The sequence below is a fragment of the Littorina saxatilis genome, linkage group LG1 (assembly GCF_037325665.1).
Source record: "Littorina saxatilis isolate snail1 linkage group LG1, US_GU_Lsax_2.0, whole genome shotgun sequence".
Taxonomy (NCBI): Eukaryota; Metazoa; Mollusca; class Gastropoda; order Littorinimorpha; family Littorinidae; genus Littorina; species Littorina saxatilis.
Genome location: NC_090245.1, coordinates 80,333,074 through 80,349,607, shown reverse-complemented (window position 1 = coordinate 80,349,607; position 16,534 = coordinate 80,333,074). Strand labels below are relative to the sequence as shown.

Genomic DNA, 16,534 nt, shown 5'->3' with positions numbered 1-16,534 from the left:
TTGTGAATATGATACATAATATTTATTGACACATATTCATGCAGAATAAACATTAACAATTTCAAGGGAAGTCACTGTACAACTGTGTATAGTATACAAACATCTACAATCGCTTATAAAACAGTACATTTTACACAAGAAATATTTGGCAAAAAATCTTGGAGAATCAGAAAAGAAAACATCCATCATGTTAACAGTCTTCTACTGTCTAAGCACCTTAAAGATATTTGCAAACATGAAAACAATCAAATCACGTTATCACTGATGAAGGTAAAAACAGTCATACCATTCTTTCAAATCTGCTGATAAAATCCACCTAAATTCCACATCACATTTTTGCAGACAACCTGATCACACGAAAAATTCAACATGATTTCCACAGCATTAATATTCCTTTCTTGTCTCTCCACAATTTGTACAGATACTGATTCATTCGATCATACAGATATTTATTCATTCATTCATTCAGCATAACATTCCAACCATAACGTGTGTGTGTGTGTGTGTGTGTGTGTGTGTGTGTGTTTGTGTGTCTGTATGTGTGTTTGTGCATGCACATGCACGTGTATGAAAGCATTTTTCTGTGCTTGAGTGAATGCAGGCATATGTGTTCATTCAAATGTGCTCTCGTGTAATGCACAGCATAAGGGGACCTGCTTTGTTAAGTTGAATGAATGAATCAAAACAAAAGTATAATGTAAAATACTTCATCACACATTGGTCCTCAGGTAAAACAACAGTACTATTTGCATCCTTAACAATCTTGACACACAAGGAGATGGATGAATGGAGAGAGAGAGAGAGAGAGAGAGAGAGAGAGAGAGAGAGAGAGAGAGAGAGAGAGAGAGAGAGAGAGAGATTTACAATTGAAACTGACCACCAGCAAATAAAAACTGTTCTGTATTAATGTAGAATTCACAGAGGTACATAGCCTAGTGTTTAATGCACAGCTCTGCAGTCTATTGCTTCATGGGCGCTTAAGGCCGGCTCACAAACAGGGTAGGAAAGGTGGAGAAGGTGCAGAATTGCTGTCAAAGTGAGATTCTCTGGAGAATGCGTGGGCTAAGGGGTGTGCCAGGAGCAGAGAAAGTATTAGAACACGTTTCTATTTTCAGTCACCTCAGAAAGGCAACAACCAATCAGCGCTTTATCGCTTTCTCCGGAAGTTGACAACTCGTTGCTTAAAACTCACTTCGCCCAGCAATACGATGGAAGCAGCAATTTCTCATCGTTCTATTCCCTCTTCGCTCTCCTCCTCCAAAATAATGGCAGTAATTGTAGCTACCACAGAAGTCCCAATATTTCACACAAGTCAATGTCGCCATAAATGTTAACTTCATGCAGCACGCTCAGACAAGCAACGTCGCGTTATCGGGAAACCCTGTAACATTATGTGGTCAAAGATACAATGTAAACCCTGTAACAACATTGTGTGGTCAAAGATACAATGTCACATGATAGTAGGCCTCCTCAGGCACAGAATACATGTGAGAGATAGTAAGGAGATGGCCGTTCGTTCACCTTTCTCCTCCTTTCCCCACCCTTTATGTGAGCCTCCCTCTGTCGAATAGGTACATTCAGAGCACTTACATTTCTTTGTTTCTTGAATCTGTCTTAGGCTTGTTTTGGGGATAAGAGCACCCTTCCACTTGTGGACATACCAAAAATCAACAGCTAAACTACTTTCTGTGCAGAGTGGGATTTTGTCGTTGTTGTTGAATTTTGTAACCTTCTTCTTCTTCTTCTGCGTTCGACAGACTGCACGATTTAGAGTCTCTCTCCGAGAGATGCCGCAAAGCTGGCCGTGCGGCGGAGTTCATTTGCTGTTCCCCAGAGTTTTGTGTGAAGGTCCATTCCGTCTGGCCACTGCTCTCGGCGCCTTGTTTCGTGGGAGGGACAGTCGAATTTTGTAACCGACACCTATGTCAATCTGCAAAATTAATTCAGCAAAAATTCGAACTCTGCAAAGAATTCCGTCAGGCTGTTGACTTTGGGTGCGTGTCCAAGTGGAAGGTGCTCTTATTCCATGTGAAAGCCTGGGCGGTGGTGGACACGATTGTTTAAACATGAAGCAAAGTGAACTTGGGTAAAGCTTCCCCTGGCAGTAATCAAACTGTACAGTACCCGGCGAAAGAAACGCAACTCATTCGCGCCCACTGTTGCCAGTGATTTTTCGTCATTTTTGTAATTATGTTATGCTTTGGCGAATAATTCTATTTAAATGATCATGTTAAGAGATTTCCTCCACAACTGTTTTTACCTGGTTGAAAAATATGCATTTCTAAAAATTTTGTAGCGTGTCAAAGTGACATGCTCGCCTACAATCACGACTCGCTTGACCCCTACCCTGTAAGACACAGTTTATAAAAAGGTAAACAAAAAAAAATGAAATAATATACACTAATCGTACAGGCAGTAATATATCCACCACGAATCTGTCTTTCTTTTTTTGGGTACCTTATCTGGTTCATATTTTACGACATTTTGAAAATGACGAAAAATCACTTGCAACAGTTGGCGCTAATTGTTTGTTTGTTTGTTCGTTCATGGGCTGAAACTCCCACGGCTTTTACGTGTATGACCGTTTTTACCCCGCCATTTAGGCAGCCATACGCCGCTTTCGGAGAAAGCATGCTGGGTATTTTCGTGTTTCTATAACCCACCGAACTCTTGACATGGATTACAAGATCTTTTTTGTGCGCACTTGGTCTTGTGCTTGCGTGTACACACGGGGGTGTTCGGACACCGAGGAGAGTCTGCACACAAAGTTGACTCTGAGAAATAAATCTCTCGCCGAACGTGGGGACGAACTCACGCTGACAGCGGCCAACTGGATACAAATCCAGCGCGCTACCGACTGAGCTACATCCCCGCCGTTGGCGCGAATGAGTTGCGTTTCTTTCGCCGGGTACTGTACTGCACAACCTTCCAAGACTGATCACATTGTAGCACCTTCAATAGGTGGACAGTTTTACTTTAAAGAAAGGAAGGACCCACAGTAAACTGTACCTGACAGAAAACCAGTTTTTACGAAGCATCCCACAATAAGCCTGCATGTTGGACAAACTAGCCAAAGTTAAACTGGGAGTGATCATGATTCCAGAAAAAGACACGGTACACATACTGCATGTTGAGCATACAAAACCTGCACAGAAAACATCAGAAGCGACATGTATTTTTGCAGAAGACTGAGATGATGTAAGAAAGAGCAACAATGTTTTTTTTAAAAGAATATTTCAGTTGTTAAGAAAGCATTAACATGCACAAATATGCATGTAGTTTAGCAGGCAGAAAACAACACACTTCTTCGGTCAATCATTGCAAATACTAGACCTTAAAAAAAGATGGTGTAAATCAGATTAAAATCACAGAAACATTTCCTTACAATTCTCACACGTTAGCTCTCAACATCCTTCCAGTCAAAGCAAACAATGCATCATTTACAAAAAAACAAGTATATTCAATCATCTTTCTCGCATGCTTCTAATACGCAATTAACCTCATGCTAACTCATTTAGTATCAGTTGATGAATGTGTCCCAAAGCAACCCTCCAGACTGTGTAGCGTGTCCCGACATGCATGGCTTCACACACTGGCAAGCACTGAACACAAACCGTGTGGAAAGTGTTAAGTCAGGTTCATTGTGACCTTCTAGTTTTGAGTCCAGCTTGGTATGGTTTAGATTTGATGCGTACGCAGACAGTGACCCAAAGTTTGATTCTGTCTGATCATCACAAATAACACACGAATGAGTCTTCTCAGAAGTGACATTGTGGTCAGTTTTGATCTGTACCAACACAGACATGACTACAGAGTTTGACATATCATGTCAAAATCTTAACTCGTGTCATTATCTTGTACCAAGAAGAGGTGTGTTAGCCATAAAAAAACGTTCAATAATTTATTCCAGCTATGCATGTCTGCTCAAAGACACATGTTATGTTGAATCTCAAGCTGATCTTCTGTAAGATTTGATTTAGATGACTGTGGCATCCGCATGAGTGACTTTGTCCGTGGATGATTTTCTCTCACAATGTGTTCACTTGAACTTGGGTTTCGTTTTGATGCAAATGTAGACAGTTAGTCCGAGTGAAGTTTGGGGTTGATCTTAGACGGCACTTTTCTTATTGACAAACTTTCTTATGTTGTAATAATTATTATCAAAAAGGTATTTATATTGTGCAAAATACATTCACCATCTAATCTCTCATTCTTCTGTGTCCTGCATGTTTCTTGCCTTCTGGCGCTTTCACTACATGCACAAAATCAAAGCAAAAAGAGACTTTTTGTGTGTCATTTTCTTTCTTGCTCCTTCCATTCCTTCTGTTTTCATGGTCTTCTTTGAGGTATTCTATTTGGTGAGGAGAAATTGTCAAGGCAGCTTTCTGGTCCCTGTAAACCCATAACTTCACCAAAGCTGACATTATTGTATGCATCTACTCGCCTATGGTGTTAGACAGTGTAAGACAATCTAGCTCGCCAATGGTGTAAGACTGCCCATAAATGCAATGCCAGTCCTTTGGCAAGTATCAACAGGTGTGAAGCCACTGTGTGTAGCCATTCAATGTGCAGCCAATAGTCCATGTACACATGACAGCCTGCAGTGTCAGTATTTTGACTCATCGTACATCCAACCACTGGCGACGGCACATGCTCCTACTAGAGCCAGCAGCAAAGAAGTTTCCACTGGTGTGAAGCCATTCCGCCTAGCCTGTGTGTAGCCACTGCTGACTAGTCCAAGTACAGTGTCACTGTCAGTATTCTGACTCTTCACTGGTGTTTGCGCTGCCACTGGTGGCGTCTGGACTCCAATCGCTGTTGTCGGCACATGTTCATATTCCAGCAAGTATTAAAGAAGTCTAAACCGGTGTCTTCTTGCATGATGCAAAAGTAACGGGTCAGTTTGCTAACCTTGGCTTTCTTTTCTGCATCTTTCTTCTTCTTCTTCTTCAGCATTCAATGCCTTTTACTTTACCATTCACTCACGTTTATTACGAATGGATTTGTTTTGTTTTGAGCATTTTCTGTCAGACAATTCGAGCAGCCAACTCATTGAGCACTAAAAAAACTGCTGACGCTAGTCTGCTTGTGTACCTTTAACTCTGAGCCTGGTTTCTCTTAAACGTCGGCCAATACTATCATAACTGCGCAACAATCTAGTGTGTCACATTTTCCCACAATGAGACCAAACTGGTAAACTTCATATCAGGCCCGGTGTCGCTGTTTTCAACATTTCTCATCGGTTGGTGCATAGAATACCACTACTAACGTGATTAAGGTTGCAACTGTTAAGTTCATCACTGGTCTTAATTAAGTTAAGGTGAGAAAGAATACGGCCAACAGCTTGCACAAAGTTCTCCATGCGCAAAGTATAAAGTTGAAAACTCATAGCAGTTGTTGGCTTTTTTGTTTCCAATCTTTGATGTCAGCAGAGCAAAGACAAATGATCTGGTTTGGTTTCAGCTGCAGCTTCCAAATCCAACAGCGTCAAAGTCCGTGAGGTAAACGGAAAAATAGACCGGAAGTGTTTAAGTGTACAATGACACCCAAGTTGGTTAGTTTATGGTCACACAACACATCTCCTTCAGTGTGTGTCTTCCTGGCTCCTTTCAGCAGAAGGCAGACTGATAAAAGTTCTTGTGTGTGAAAGTTCTGGTCTGTCACTTCATGGAACATACATCTTTGATGTCATTGCTTTTGATCCCTGCGCAAAACAGCCACTGTCCAAACAAAGACTGCAGCTCACGTTAAAGTTTGCTACGTTTTGGGAAATCACCTTTAACCTCCAAAGCTGAGTCAGAGAACAAGGTAAGGGTAGAGTAAGTTTCCAATCTCGTAGCCAATCACATAGGGTGATTTGCCGTTTACTTGCCGCAGAGTTTCATTATTTTTTTGCGACAGAGCAATTTGCAACAGAATAGTTAGCCACACCCTTGTCAAAGCTTTGTTTGCAGCATGGTGGTTTTGACAAGCTCTTCTGATTTTGCTCCAAAGTAATTTTGGAAACCTAACCCTCCAAACCAGCGTTTGCAGACTCAACCTGGATGCCTAAGGGAAACTGTGCGTCACTCTTTCCTGAACAGCATCATCCATCCTGGTGGGAAACCTTGACCTTGTTCTTTCCTGACCGTTGTTACCCAGCAGCAGAAGGAGACTTTGACCTTGAGCTTGACTCAAGGGCCCAGTTTCAAGTCCCGGCATTGATTTTCAGTCAGTCCGTAAAAACCTGTGTACAAAAAACTGCCACTGACGTGACTACAATTGCAGTTTTTGAAGTCATGGTGTTCTGTTCGAAAGGTGGGTGGCAAAAGAAACCCTGTGTATAGAGGGTACACTGTTGTGTCTAATGCTCTCCAGCCTGAAAGTATCGTCTGTGTTTTTCACACAAGGAAAGCAGGTGATCACACGGTGTGAGCGGTCTGTCATGTGTCGCCCATGTACTGTTTTTTATGGTTCGTTAAGACTTCCGTCACTGCCACTAACCGCTTCAGGGAAGGCTGCACACAAACACAATCATTGATACAGTTAATCTGAAGTCAACATATTATTGTCATTAACACAGACAGAAAGTGCTAAACCCATAACTGATCGTAAGATACTCTTTATGGTTATAGAACACTGAGATGTCTTGCTTCAATATGAAGTTCATACTGGGAAAATCAAGTCTTAAAAAGATGGGAGTCTTAAAATGGGTGTTATTTTAGAGAGTTTATGAACAGAAAGTCTGAGAAAACAAGGTCTTAAAAACGAGGGAGTCTTAAATTGGGAGGGGGGGGGGGGGGGTGGGGTGTCTTAAAAGGGGGGTACCACTGTAGTACAAAAAAAGAACCACCCTTCCCACACACACACAAATTGCTCCGCCCTTTGTACCCCAACTAAAACATTCATACCAGTGAGTCTTTCTATGCCATGCAAAGCATCTGAATTGCTCTATGCATGGCAGACATGTAAAACATTCATACCAGTGAGTCTTTCTATGCCATGCAAAGCATCTGAATTGCTCTATGCATGGCAGACATGTAAAACATTCATACCAGTGAGTCTTTCTATGCCATGCAAAGCATCTGAATTGCTCTATGCATGGCAGACATGTAAAACATTCATACCAGTGAGTCTTTCTATGCCATGCAAAGCATCTGAATTGCTCTATGCATGGCAGACATGTAAAACATTCATACCAGTGAGTCTTTCTATGTCATATACAGCATCTGGCTTGTTCTATGCATGGCACACATGTAAAACAGCTACTGACCTGTCTTTCTGACTGGTCCCGCAATTCTCCTATGTGGGTGACGCACAGATGATGGATGACAGCCAGTTCCCGAGCGATGTCTCCTGGCGACATTGCTCCCAGTCCTGGCCGTGGCTCTGTTATACACTGCAAGCACAAACACAAGATGTCATCAATAAGGAATTATCATCATCTTGACATCATATTTACATTTGGTAGGAAAAACAAGTTGTATGAAGCAATATCAAAACTTTTTCTCAACCTGTCAGCCTAAAACTAAGACATCAACACTGAAAAGAAGTCATCACTGAGACTACATATAGTAAGGCTTGGCTAACCCGAAACCTGAAAACCGAGATGGAAGCATTCACTGATTTTCTTTAATTCTGAGCACATTTTCAGAGTGAACATTACACATCTATATATTTTTGGGTTCAGGAGAGGATGAAGAATACAATGCAATCATTTTTAAATCTGTTTGGTCAAAATTGACTAAATGTAACGAACACACACACACACACACACACACACACACACACACACACACACACACACAGGATATTGATGGTAAAACTTGGATCTTACAAAAAGAAAATGCAAAACTGGTCGAGACAAGGATGGGACTGGCAAAATCTCTACTGAAAGATAGGGGTCTGAAGGCCGTAGAAGACCCCCAGTGGGGTCACGGGGCAACACCGCAAACTGTGATTATTTAATTTTTCCTTTCATTTACTCTATTATCCAAATGCTGGGAAATGCGGGTCGCTTCCTCCCAGTGGAAAGCTAGCAGCAACAAGAGTCGCACTTTCTTTCTTTATTTGGTGTTTAACGTCGTTTTCAACCACGAAGGTTATATCGCCACGGGGAAAGGGGGGGAGATGGGATAGAACCACTTGTTAATTGTTTCTTGTTCACAAAAGCACTAATAAAAAAATTGCTCCAGGGGCAAGAGTCGCGCTACCCAGGTATGTGCGTGTTTAGGTGTAATCCAGTCCATAGAAGCGACATGAGTATCCATGCAGAGATTTATGACTGAAACAGTTTGTCAAATAACTTACAGAAAGTTCATCGAGGAAAGCCACCATTCTGTCCCTGTTTCTCCTGATGAAAGGATGAACTGCCTCCATGAAAGCTTCCTGAAAAGCCCACAAGATATATTGTATTTTCAATTAACACAATACAGTGGGGCGGGGATGTAGCTCAGTCGGTAGCGCGCTGGATTTGTATCCAGTTGGCCGCTGTCAGCGTGAGTTCGTCCCCACGTTCGGGGAGAGATTTATTTCTCAGAGTCAACTTTGTGTGCAGACTCTCCTCGGTGTCCGAACACCCCCCGTGTGTACACGCAAGCACAAGACCAAGTGTGCACAAAAAAGATCCTGTAATCCATGTCAGAGTTCGGTGGGTTATAGAAACACGAAAATACCCAGCATGCTTCCTCCGAAAGCGGCGTATGGCTGCCTAAATGGCGGGGTAAAAACGGTCATACACGTAAAAGCCGTGGGAGTTTCAGCCCATGAACGAACAAACAAACAAACAAACACAATACAGTGGAACTCCCCTTTAAAGACCAAAAAAAATGTGAGAAAATCATGTCATAAAAAGGAGTCTTAATAAATCGGCGTAAATTTACAGAGATAATGAACAGAAAATCTAAGAAAACAGGTTCTTGAAATTGAGGAAGTCTTAAATTGGGGTGTCTTAAAAGGGGGGTTCCACTGTATATAAAACATTAGCACACTGAAAGAGTAAAACACAGGCACAGACTAATTGGTTCACAAATGTCTTCTGACAGGATATGGAGCGCGAAATCAAAACGGATCACACATCAGACTGATGCAACCCACTGTGAGAGACAGGCACAGGGGGGGAAGAGGCAGGCAGAAACTGAGCAAGACAGAAATCAAAAAACAGATACACGGCTAATGATAAAAAAATTCTGAATCAAAAAACAAAATATGTAGGTTTATGGAACATTTAATCATTTACAAAACAAAATGTTATATTAACAAATGTAACACTGCTATTACGCTTTGTTTTATCAACATTTAAACGTTCCAATAACCTTCAATTCTTGTGTTTTTTTTTTATCCTGAGCAAGACAGACAGACAAAAACACACAAACACAGGTACTTGAGAGTGCACACACATACTGATACTCTCTCCGTCTCTGTCTGTCTCTCTCTTGTCATTGAGTTACCCCTCAATAGGCAAGGGCTGGATGAAAAAACGCATGTTTGCATTGCTTATTGTGTCACTCTCGAAAAATAAATTTCAGTTTCAGTCTCTCTCTCTCTCTCTCATTTACACACAAAGACAGATAGAGAAAGGTTGAAAGGCATTCCACAAAACACAAGAGTCAGCTCATCTCTCTCTCATTTACACACAAAGACAGAGAGAGAAAGGTTCTAAGGCATTCCACAAAACACAAGAGTCAGCTCATCTCTCTCATTTACACACACAGACAGAGAGAGAAAGGTTCAAAGGCATTCCACAAAACACAAGAGTCAGCTAATCTCTCTCTCATTTACACACAAAGACAGAGAGAAAAAGGTTCAAAGGCATTGCACAAAAGACAAGAGTCAGCTCACTTTTGGTCCTGCGTCCACCAGGTTGGCCAGCATTTGCAACACTTTGGCCACCAGCTTCAGCGTCCTGGCAGCTGTTTCTGAGGGGTTTTCTACACAAGCACCAATGTCAACATGTTATCAACCAGCATTTGCAACACTTTGGCCACCAGCTTCAGCGTCCTGGCAGCTGTTTTTGACGGGTTTTCTACACATGCACCAATGTCAACATGTTATCAACCAGCTTCAGCGTCCTGGCAGCTGTTTCTGACGGGTTTTCTACACATGCACCAATGTCAACATGCAATCAACCTGTTTCTTTGCTTTATCCTGTAATTTTCCAGCACAAATAAGTTTGTGATACTGCATATCAAGATTAAAAATGACTCGTTAATGCTCTGGTGAATAGTTTCAGAAGCCATCAGAAGGCCACTTTTGTGTATCGCTGATTGCATGTACAAATCTTAAACAACTTTTCATGTTTTGTTGTTGTTGTCTTCGAATAAGACAATGAAAACATGAACCTTTGATCCCAACTCCGCACCCCCACACACACACACACTTACAGCCAAACAGTTCACTCAGTGACACACACACACACACACACGCACACCCTCTCTCTCTCTCTCTCCAACAAACTTACCAGCTACAAGGCTGAATGATTTGGGGTTGACTATGGCAGGACCAAGGAGTCGGAGAAAAATGAAACTACTGTAAACACAAGAAAAGAACATTGCATACAATTAATCGTTGCTCTTGATTTACTCTTGTATTGGACCTTTAGTCACAGCTGAGTTATTGTACAAACATTTGTGGAACCTCCATTTTTATATTTAGTCAAGTTTTGACTAAATAATTTAACGTAGAGGGGGGAATCGAGACGAGGGTCGTGGTGTATGTGTGTGTGTGTGTGTGTGTGTGTGTGTGTGTGTGTCTGTGTGTGTGTGTAGAGCGATTCAGACTAAACTACTGGACCGATCTTTATGAAATTTGACATGAGAGTTCCTGGGTATGAAATCCCCATACGTTTTTTTCATTTTTTTGATAAATGTCTTTGATGACGTCATATCCGGCTTTTCGTGAAAGTTGAGGCGGCACTGTCACGCCCTCATTTTTCAACCAAATTGGTTGAAATTTTGGTCAAGTAATCTTCGACGAAGCCCGGGGTTCGGTATTGCATTTCAGCTTGGTGGCTTAAAAATTAATTAATGACTTTGGTCATTAAAAATCTGAAAATTGTAAAAAAAAATAAAAATTTATAAAACGATCCAAATTTACGTTTATCTTATTCTCCATCATTTGCTGATTCCAAAAACATATAAATATGTTATATTCGGATTAAAAACAAGCTCTGAAAATTAAATATATAAAAATTATTATCAAAATTAAATTGTCCAAATCAATTTAAAAACACTTTCATCTTATTCCTTGTCGGTTCCTGATTCCAAAAACATATAGATATGATATGTTTGGATTAAAAACACGCTCAGAAAGTTAAAACAAAGAGAGGTACAGAAAAGCGTGCTATCCTTCTTAGCGCAACTGCTACCCCGCTCTTCTTGTCAATTTCACTGCCTTTGCCATGAGCGGTGGACTGACGATGCTACGAGTATACGGTCTTGCTGAAAAATGGCAGCTACTTGACTAAATATTGTATTTTCGCCTTACGCGACTTGTTTTCCTTAATTTAATAGCTTTGCTAAACTTTTTGATATTGTCATTGGGACATTCCTGTCATCACCAAGAACCAATACAGTTCCTTTTTGAGGCCTAAAACAAATCTGAGAAAATCAGATCATAAAGGGTAGAGTCTGAAAAGGGAGGTCAAGTTATAGAAATTATGAACCGAAAATCTACAAAAACAAGGTTCAACATGGGACTAGTCTTAAATTGGGGGTCTTAAAAAAGAAGTTTGACTGTAATCCACTGATTCATTCATACTTTGCTGAATGACATCACTGTCAGGAAAGGTGCTTACGACAGGACAGACCCAAGGTTTGTTTGTTTGTTTTTAGGTTTTAAAGTCCCTTCAGACCCAAGGTTTGTTTGTTTGTTTTTAGGTTTTAATGTCCCTTCAGACCCAAGGTAGAAGTGAGCAAAAGGGTATGATAGATGAAAATTGAAGACATTTTTCATCAATCTGTACAATCTATAACATTAAAAGCCCTCCGTCACACTTTTGATCACTTCTAACTCTGGTGCTTTTTTAAAATTTATTTTTATTTATTTTCCTATTTATTAATTTGAAATGATTGCATCAGCAGCATTCACAGGAGGATCAAACGCTAGTGTAAAACAAAGCTGCAACTGACCTGACTACCCGTGTTTTGACAGTTTCTTCATCCGGCCACTTGGTCCTGGCTTTCCTTTGTAGGCAGTGGCAGATGTAACGCAGTTGCCTGAAAAAATAATGAACAGTACATGTAAATTAAACAATATAAAAAGAAGAAACAAAAACATGAAGAAAAGACTTAAATCAACATCAAAGAAAAGTATAGTACATGTAAAAAAATTTTTTTTTAAAAACCCACTAAATTCATGCACATTCTGCCCCCATGGGAGAAAGAGACAATGGGTCATGTGACCCCCGAAGCCAAATTCTAATATGACATGGTCAAAGGTGCAATACACTAAGCAGGCATGCCCCCCCCCCCCTTCCCCACCCGAAACTTGTTTGTCCAAAGAAGCTGCATGGTACCATATGAGATTAGAATTTGCCACTGTATCCTATGTGTGCGTGCGTGTATGTGTGCATGTGTGTGTATGTGCGCAGCACAATTCACACATGTGTGCAAGCAGAGCATCACATCTACTGACACTTACACAGGACAGAAGTCCACAGCTTTAAAAATATCATCCACCATCATGTTTAGTATTGCCAGCAAGGTCTCTGTGTTGGTTTTGGAGTCTGTTGCACCATCCAGAAGGGCAGGATTCAACTGTAGTCAAAAACACACCATTTATTAATTGCTGTATGACAACATGGCAATTTCTGCCACACCAAAAATAAAACAAGTCGCGTGAGGCGAAATAACAACATTTAGTCAAGCTGAACGCACTGCTTTTTTCACCAAGACCGCATACTCATAGTTTCGTCAGTCCACCGCTCGTGGCAAAGGCAGTGAAATCGACAAGCCATGCAGAATAGTGCGGTAGTGGTCGCGCTGAGCAGGATTTCTGTATGTCTATTCTTTTTAGCTTACCGAGTTTGTTTTTAATCCAAACATATCATATCTATATGTTTTTGGAATCAGGGACCGAAAAGGAATAAGATGAAATTGTTTTTAAATCGATTTCGGAAAATTAATCTTAATCATAATTTTCATATTTTTAATTTTCAGAGCTTGTTTGTAATCCAAATATAACATATGTATATGTTTTTTGAATCAGAAAATGATGAAGAATAAGATGAAATTATTTTTGGATCGTTTCATAAAATGATAATTTTAATTACAAGTTTCCGATTTTTAATGACCAAACTCATTCATTAGTTTTTAAGCCACCAAACTGAAATGCTATACCAAAGTCCGGCCTTCGTCGAAGATTGCTTTGCCAAAATTTCAATCAATTTGATTGAAAAATGAGGGTGTGACAGTGCCGCCTCAACTTTTACAAAAAGCCGGATATGACGTCGAAAAAATGAAAAAAAACGTCCGGGGATATCATTCCCAGGAACTCTCATGTAAAATTTCATAAAGATCGGTCCAGTAGTTTAGTCTGAATCGCTCTACACACACACACGCACAGACAGACAGACAGACACACACGCACATACACCACGACCCTCGTCTCGATTCCCCCTCTATGTTAAAACATTTAGGCAAAACTTGACTAAATGTAATGAACGACATAGTGTGTGTCATGCCTACTTATCAGACAGACCTGACAGATGAATTCGAAATAACACTCAAGGCTATAATGGCAAAATCAACACACACACACACACACACACACACACACACACACACACACACACACACACACACACACACACATGCATACGCATACATCAGGGATAGCGTTAAGTGCAAATTCCAAGTATTTTTTTTAATACAAATTCTCAAAATAACGGGAATGAAATCCGCATGTTTAACTGGACAGATTTCCCCTGAAAGATTTGACTTGTTAGAATTGTAAAATGACCGTTTTTTGTGAGAGTGAAGATTATTTCTTGTAAAGAGACATCATTTTGGAACATGGCTAGCATAAACACAGCAAACACACTGATACATTCACCCCCATCCCCTGTACACAAACACACAAGCAGCTGCTGTTGCTCTCATTTGACGAACCTCGCACGAGTGTTTGAGTTCCATGACCTTCTGTACCCCCTGCTGGACTGCTTGCCGTACAAACTCTAAGGAGGTCAGCTTCATGTACTGGTCCATCAGAGTCGTTGCTAACGTGGTTGCTCTGAAGAGTGTCGACACTTGCGCTGCAAACGAACAACAGATTAGTGCCCAGGCGAATCAGAACTTAACACATTTTTAGATTAGTCTATTCCTAAAATTGTCTTCTAGTATTACAACGAAACCCCCCGTTTAACACCTCCAACACTCAGGTCTTAAAGGAGTCTTCAATACAGGCAGCTTTACAGAGGTTATGAAAAAACAAGTCGCGTAAGGCGAAATAACAACATTTAGTCAAGCTGTCGAACTCACAGAATGAAACTGAACGCACTGCAATTTTTCAGCAAGACCGTATACTCGTAGCATGGTCAGTCCACCGCTCGTGGCAAAGGCAGTGAAATTGACAAGAAGAGCGGGGTAGTAGTTGCGCTGAGAAGGATAGCACGCTTTTCTGTACCTCTCTTCGTTTTAACTTTCTGAGCGTGTTTTTAATCCAAACATATCATATCGATATGTTTTTGGAATCAGGAACCGACAAGGAATAAGATGAAAGTGTTTTTAAATTGATTTCGAAAATTTAATTTTGATCATAATTTTCATATTTTTAATTTTCAGAGCTTGTTTTTAATCCAAATATGACATATTTATATGTTTTTGGAATCAGGAAATGATGAAGAATAAGATGAACGTAAATTTAGATCGTTTTATACATTTTTTATTTTTTTTACAATTTTCAGATTTTTAATGACCAGAGTCATGACTTAATTTTTAAGCCACCAAGCTGAAATGCAATACCAAAGTCCGGCCTTCGTCGAAGATTGCTTGGCCAAAATTGCAATCAATTTGATTGAAAAATGAGGGTGTGACAGTGCCGCCTCAACTTTTACAAAAATCTGGATATACACACACCTGCACAGACAGACAGACAGACAGACACACACACACATACACCACGACCCTCGTCTCGATTCCCCCTCTATGTTAAAACATTTAGTCAAAACTTGACTAAATGTAAAACCACACACCACGGTCTAATCAGGGGTGCATACACTGTACTAAACATCTGGAGAAAAACTGATTCAAGTCTCCTGGAAGGTAAGAGTTCACTTCACCAGGGTATATTGGTGTCTTGCACTAGATGGCCCTAGCCTATAGTCAAGATAAACCCTTGTAACAAATGTTAACAGCCTGACACAAAGCAACGGAAACAATTTGAACAGACAGCAGGATTAAACAAACAGAACGGACCTTCTTTGACAGCAGGAAGAAAGAAACAAAGAAACAAAGAAACAAGCAAAGAGACCAACAAACAGAACAGACCTTTGACAGCAGGAAGAAAGAAAGAAAGAAACAAACAAACAAACAAACGAGCAAAAAGACCAAAAAGAGAACAAACTCTTTGACAGCAGAAAAACAAACACACAAATTAGCAAAGAAACCAATAAACAGTACAGACTTTCTTTGTCAATCTCGTGATCATTCAGCGTTCTCAGGAGCACCACTTCTTTTCGGTCGGAGCTGAATATGTGCAACAGAGCTCTGGCCAAGGAAGACCACTCTAGCTTCGGACAAAGCTGGGCCAGCGTCAGAAGGTTTTCGTAGCCTTCTTCAATTAGCAACTGTCAAACAAAAGGGAAAATGTAGAAATCATGCAATCTTTTACAAGTTTTGAAAGTTAAAAGGGCAGCCACTCAAAAAAAACAAGAGGCGAAGCCATCAAGGCTCACGTAAGAAATCGACAAACAGTAACACACACACACACACACACACACACACACACACACACACACACACACACACACACACACACGCAGAAAGAGCATAGGTGAAACTGTGCAAGAAAGCGAGACACTAGATCTAGATCTGTCTGTCTGCATGTAGCCTACTTACAGGGACACGACTGCCAACTAGTCTCGGCCCGCTCAAAATAATAATGACCGAGACTTTCAGTACTTCCTTCGCGTGACGTCTAACCCTCTTACGTCATAATGTGACGTCAATGTAATGTGACGTCTTCAAATGTTAGAGTTTCTACCACAGACATACACACGCACGCACGCACGCACACACGCACATACGCACGCACAGACAAAGTTACGATCGCATAGGCTACACTTACGTGAGCCAAAAACCTCTCCCTCTGTCACACACACACACACACCCACACACACACACACACATAATGTTTTCATCTTTGTTTTTGATCCAAAACAATCCAAAACTACTCTCAAAAGACTCATCCCAAATATCAACCATGCCTTACCCAAAACTACCTGCTTTGGCGTCAATCAATACTTGATGAACCTTCACACAATTTTGAACCCCAACTACCTGCTCTGGTCTAAAAAAACCGTCCGAATAACATAAGTTCTGCGACTGGCACATTTTTT

General features: G+C 40.7%; 1 protein-coding gene across 1 annotated transcript in view; it reads right to left on the bottom strand.

The window, feature by feature from the left end:
- Window positions 1-16,534, bottom strand: part of LOC138980919 (ras GTPase-activating protein 1-like) — a 37,363-nt gene continuing 20,829 nt past the window's right edge. The window contains exons 16-24 of the mRNA XM_070353782.1: window positions 15,601-15,763; window positions 14,088-14,230; window positions 12,619-12,734; window positions 12,108-12,194; window positions 10,439-10,506; window positions 9,820-9,908; window positions 8,290-8,367; window positions 7,253-7,378; window positions 1-6,497 (exon numbers count right to left, since the gene is read on the bottom strand). Of these exons, the coding sequence (XP_070209883.1) occupies window positions 6,423-6,497; window positions 7,253-7,378; window positions 8,290-8,367; window positions 9,820-9,908; window positions 10,439-10,506; window positions 12,108-12,194; window positions 12,619-12,734; window positions 14,088-14,230; window positions 15,601-15,763 (945 nt within the window). The 3' untranslated portion in view covers window positions 1-6,422. The remainder of the gene's footprint in view (window positions 6,498-7,252; window positions 7,379-8,289; window positions 8,368-9,819; window positions 9,909-10,438; window positions 10,507-12,107; window positions 12,195-12,618; window positions 12,735-14,087; window positions 14,231-15,600; window positions 15,764-16,534) is intronic.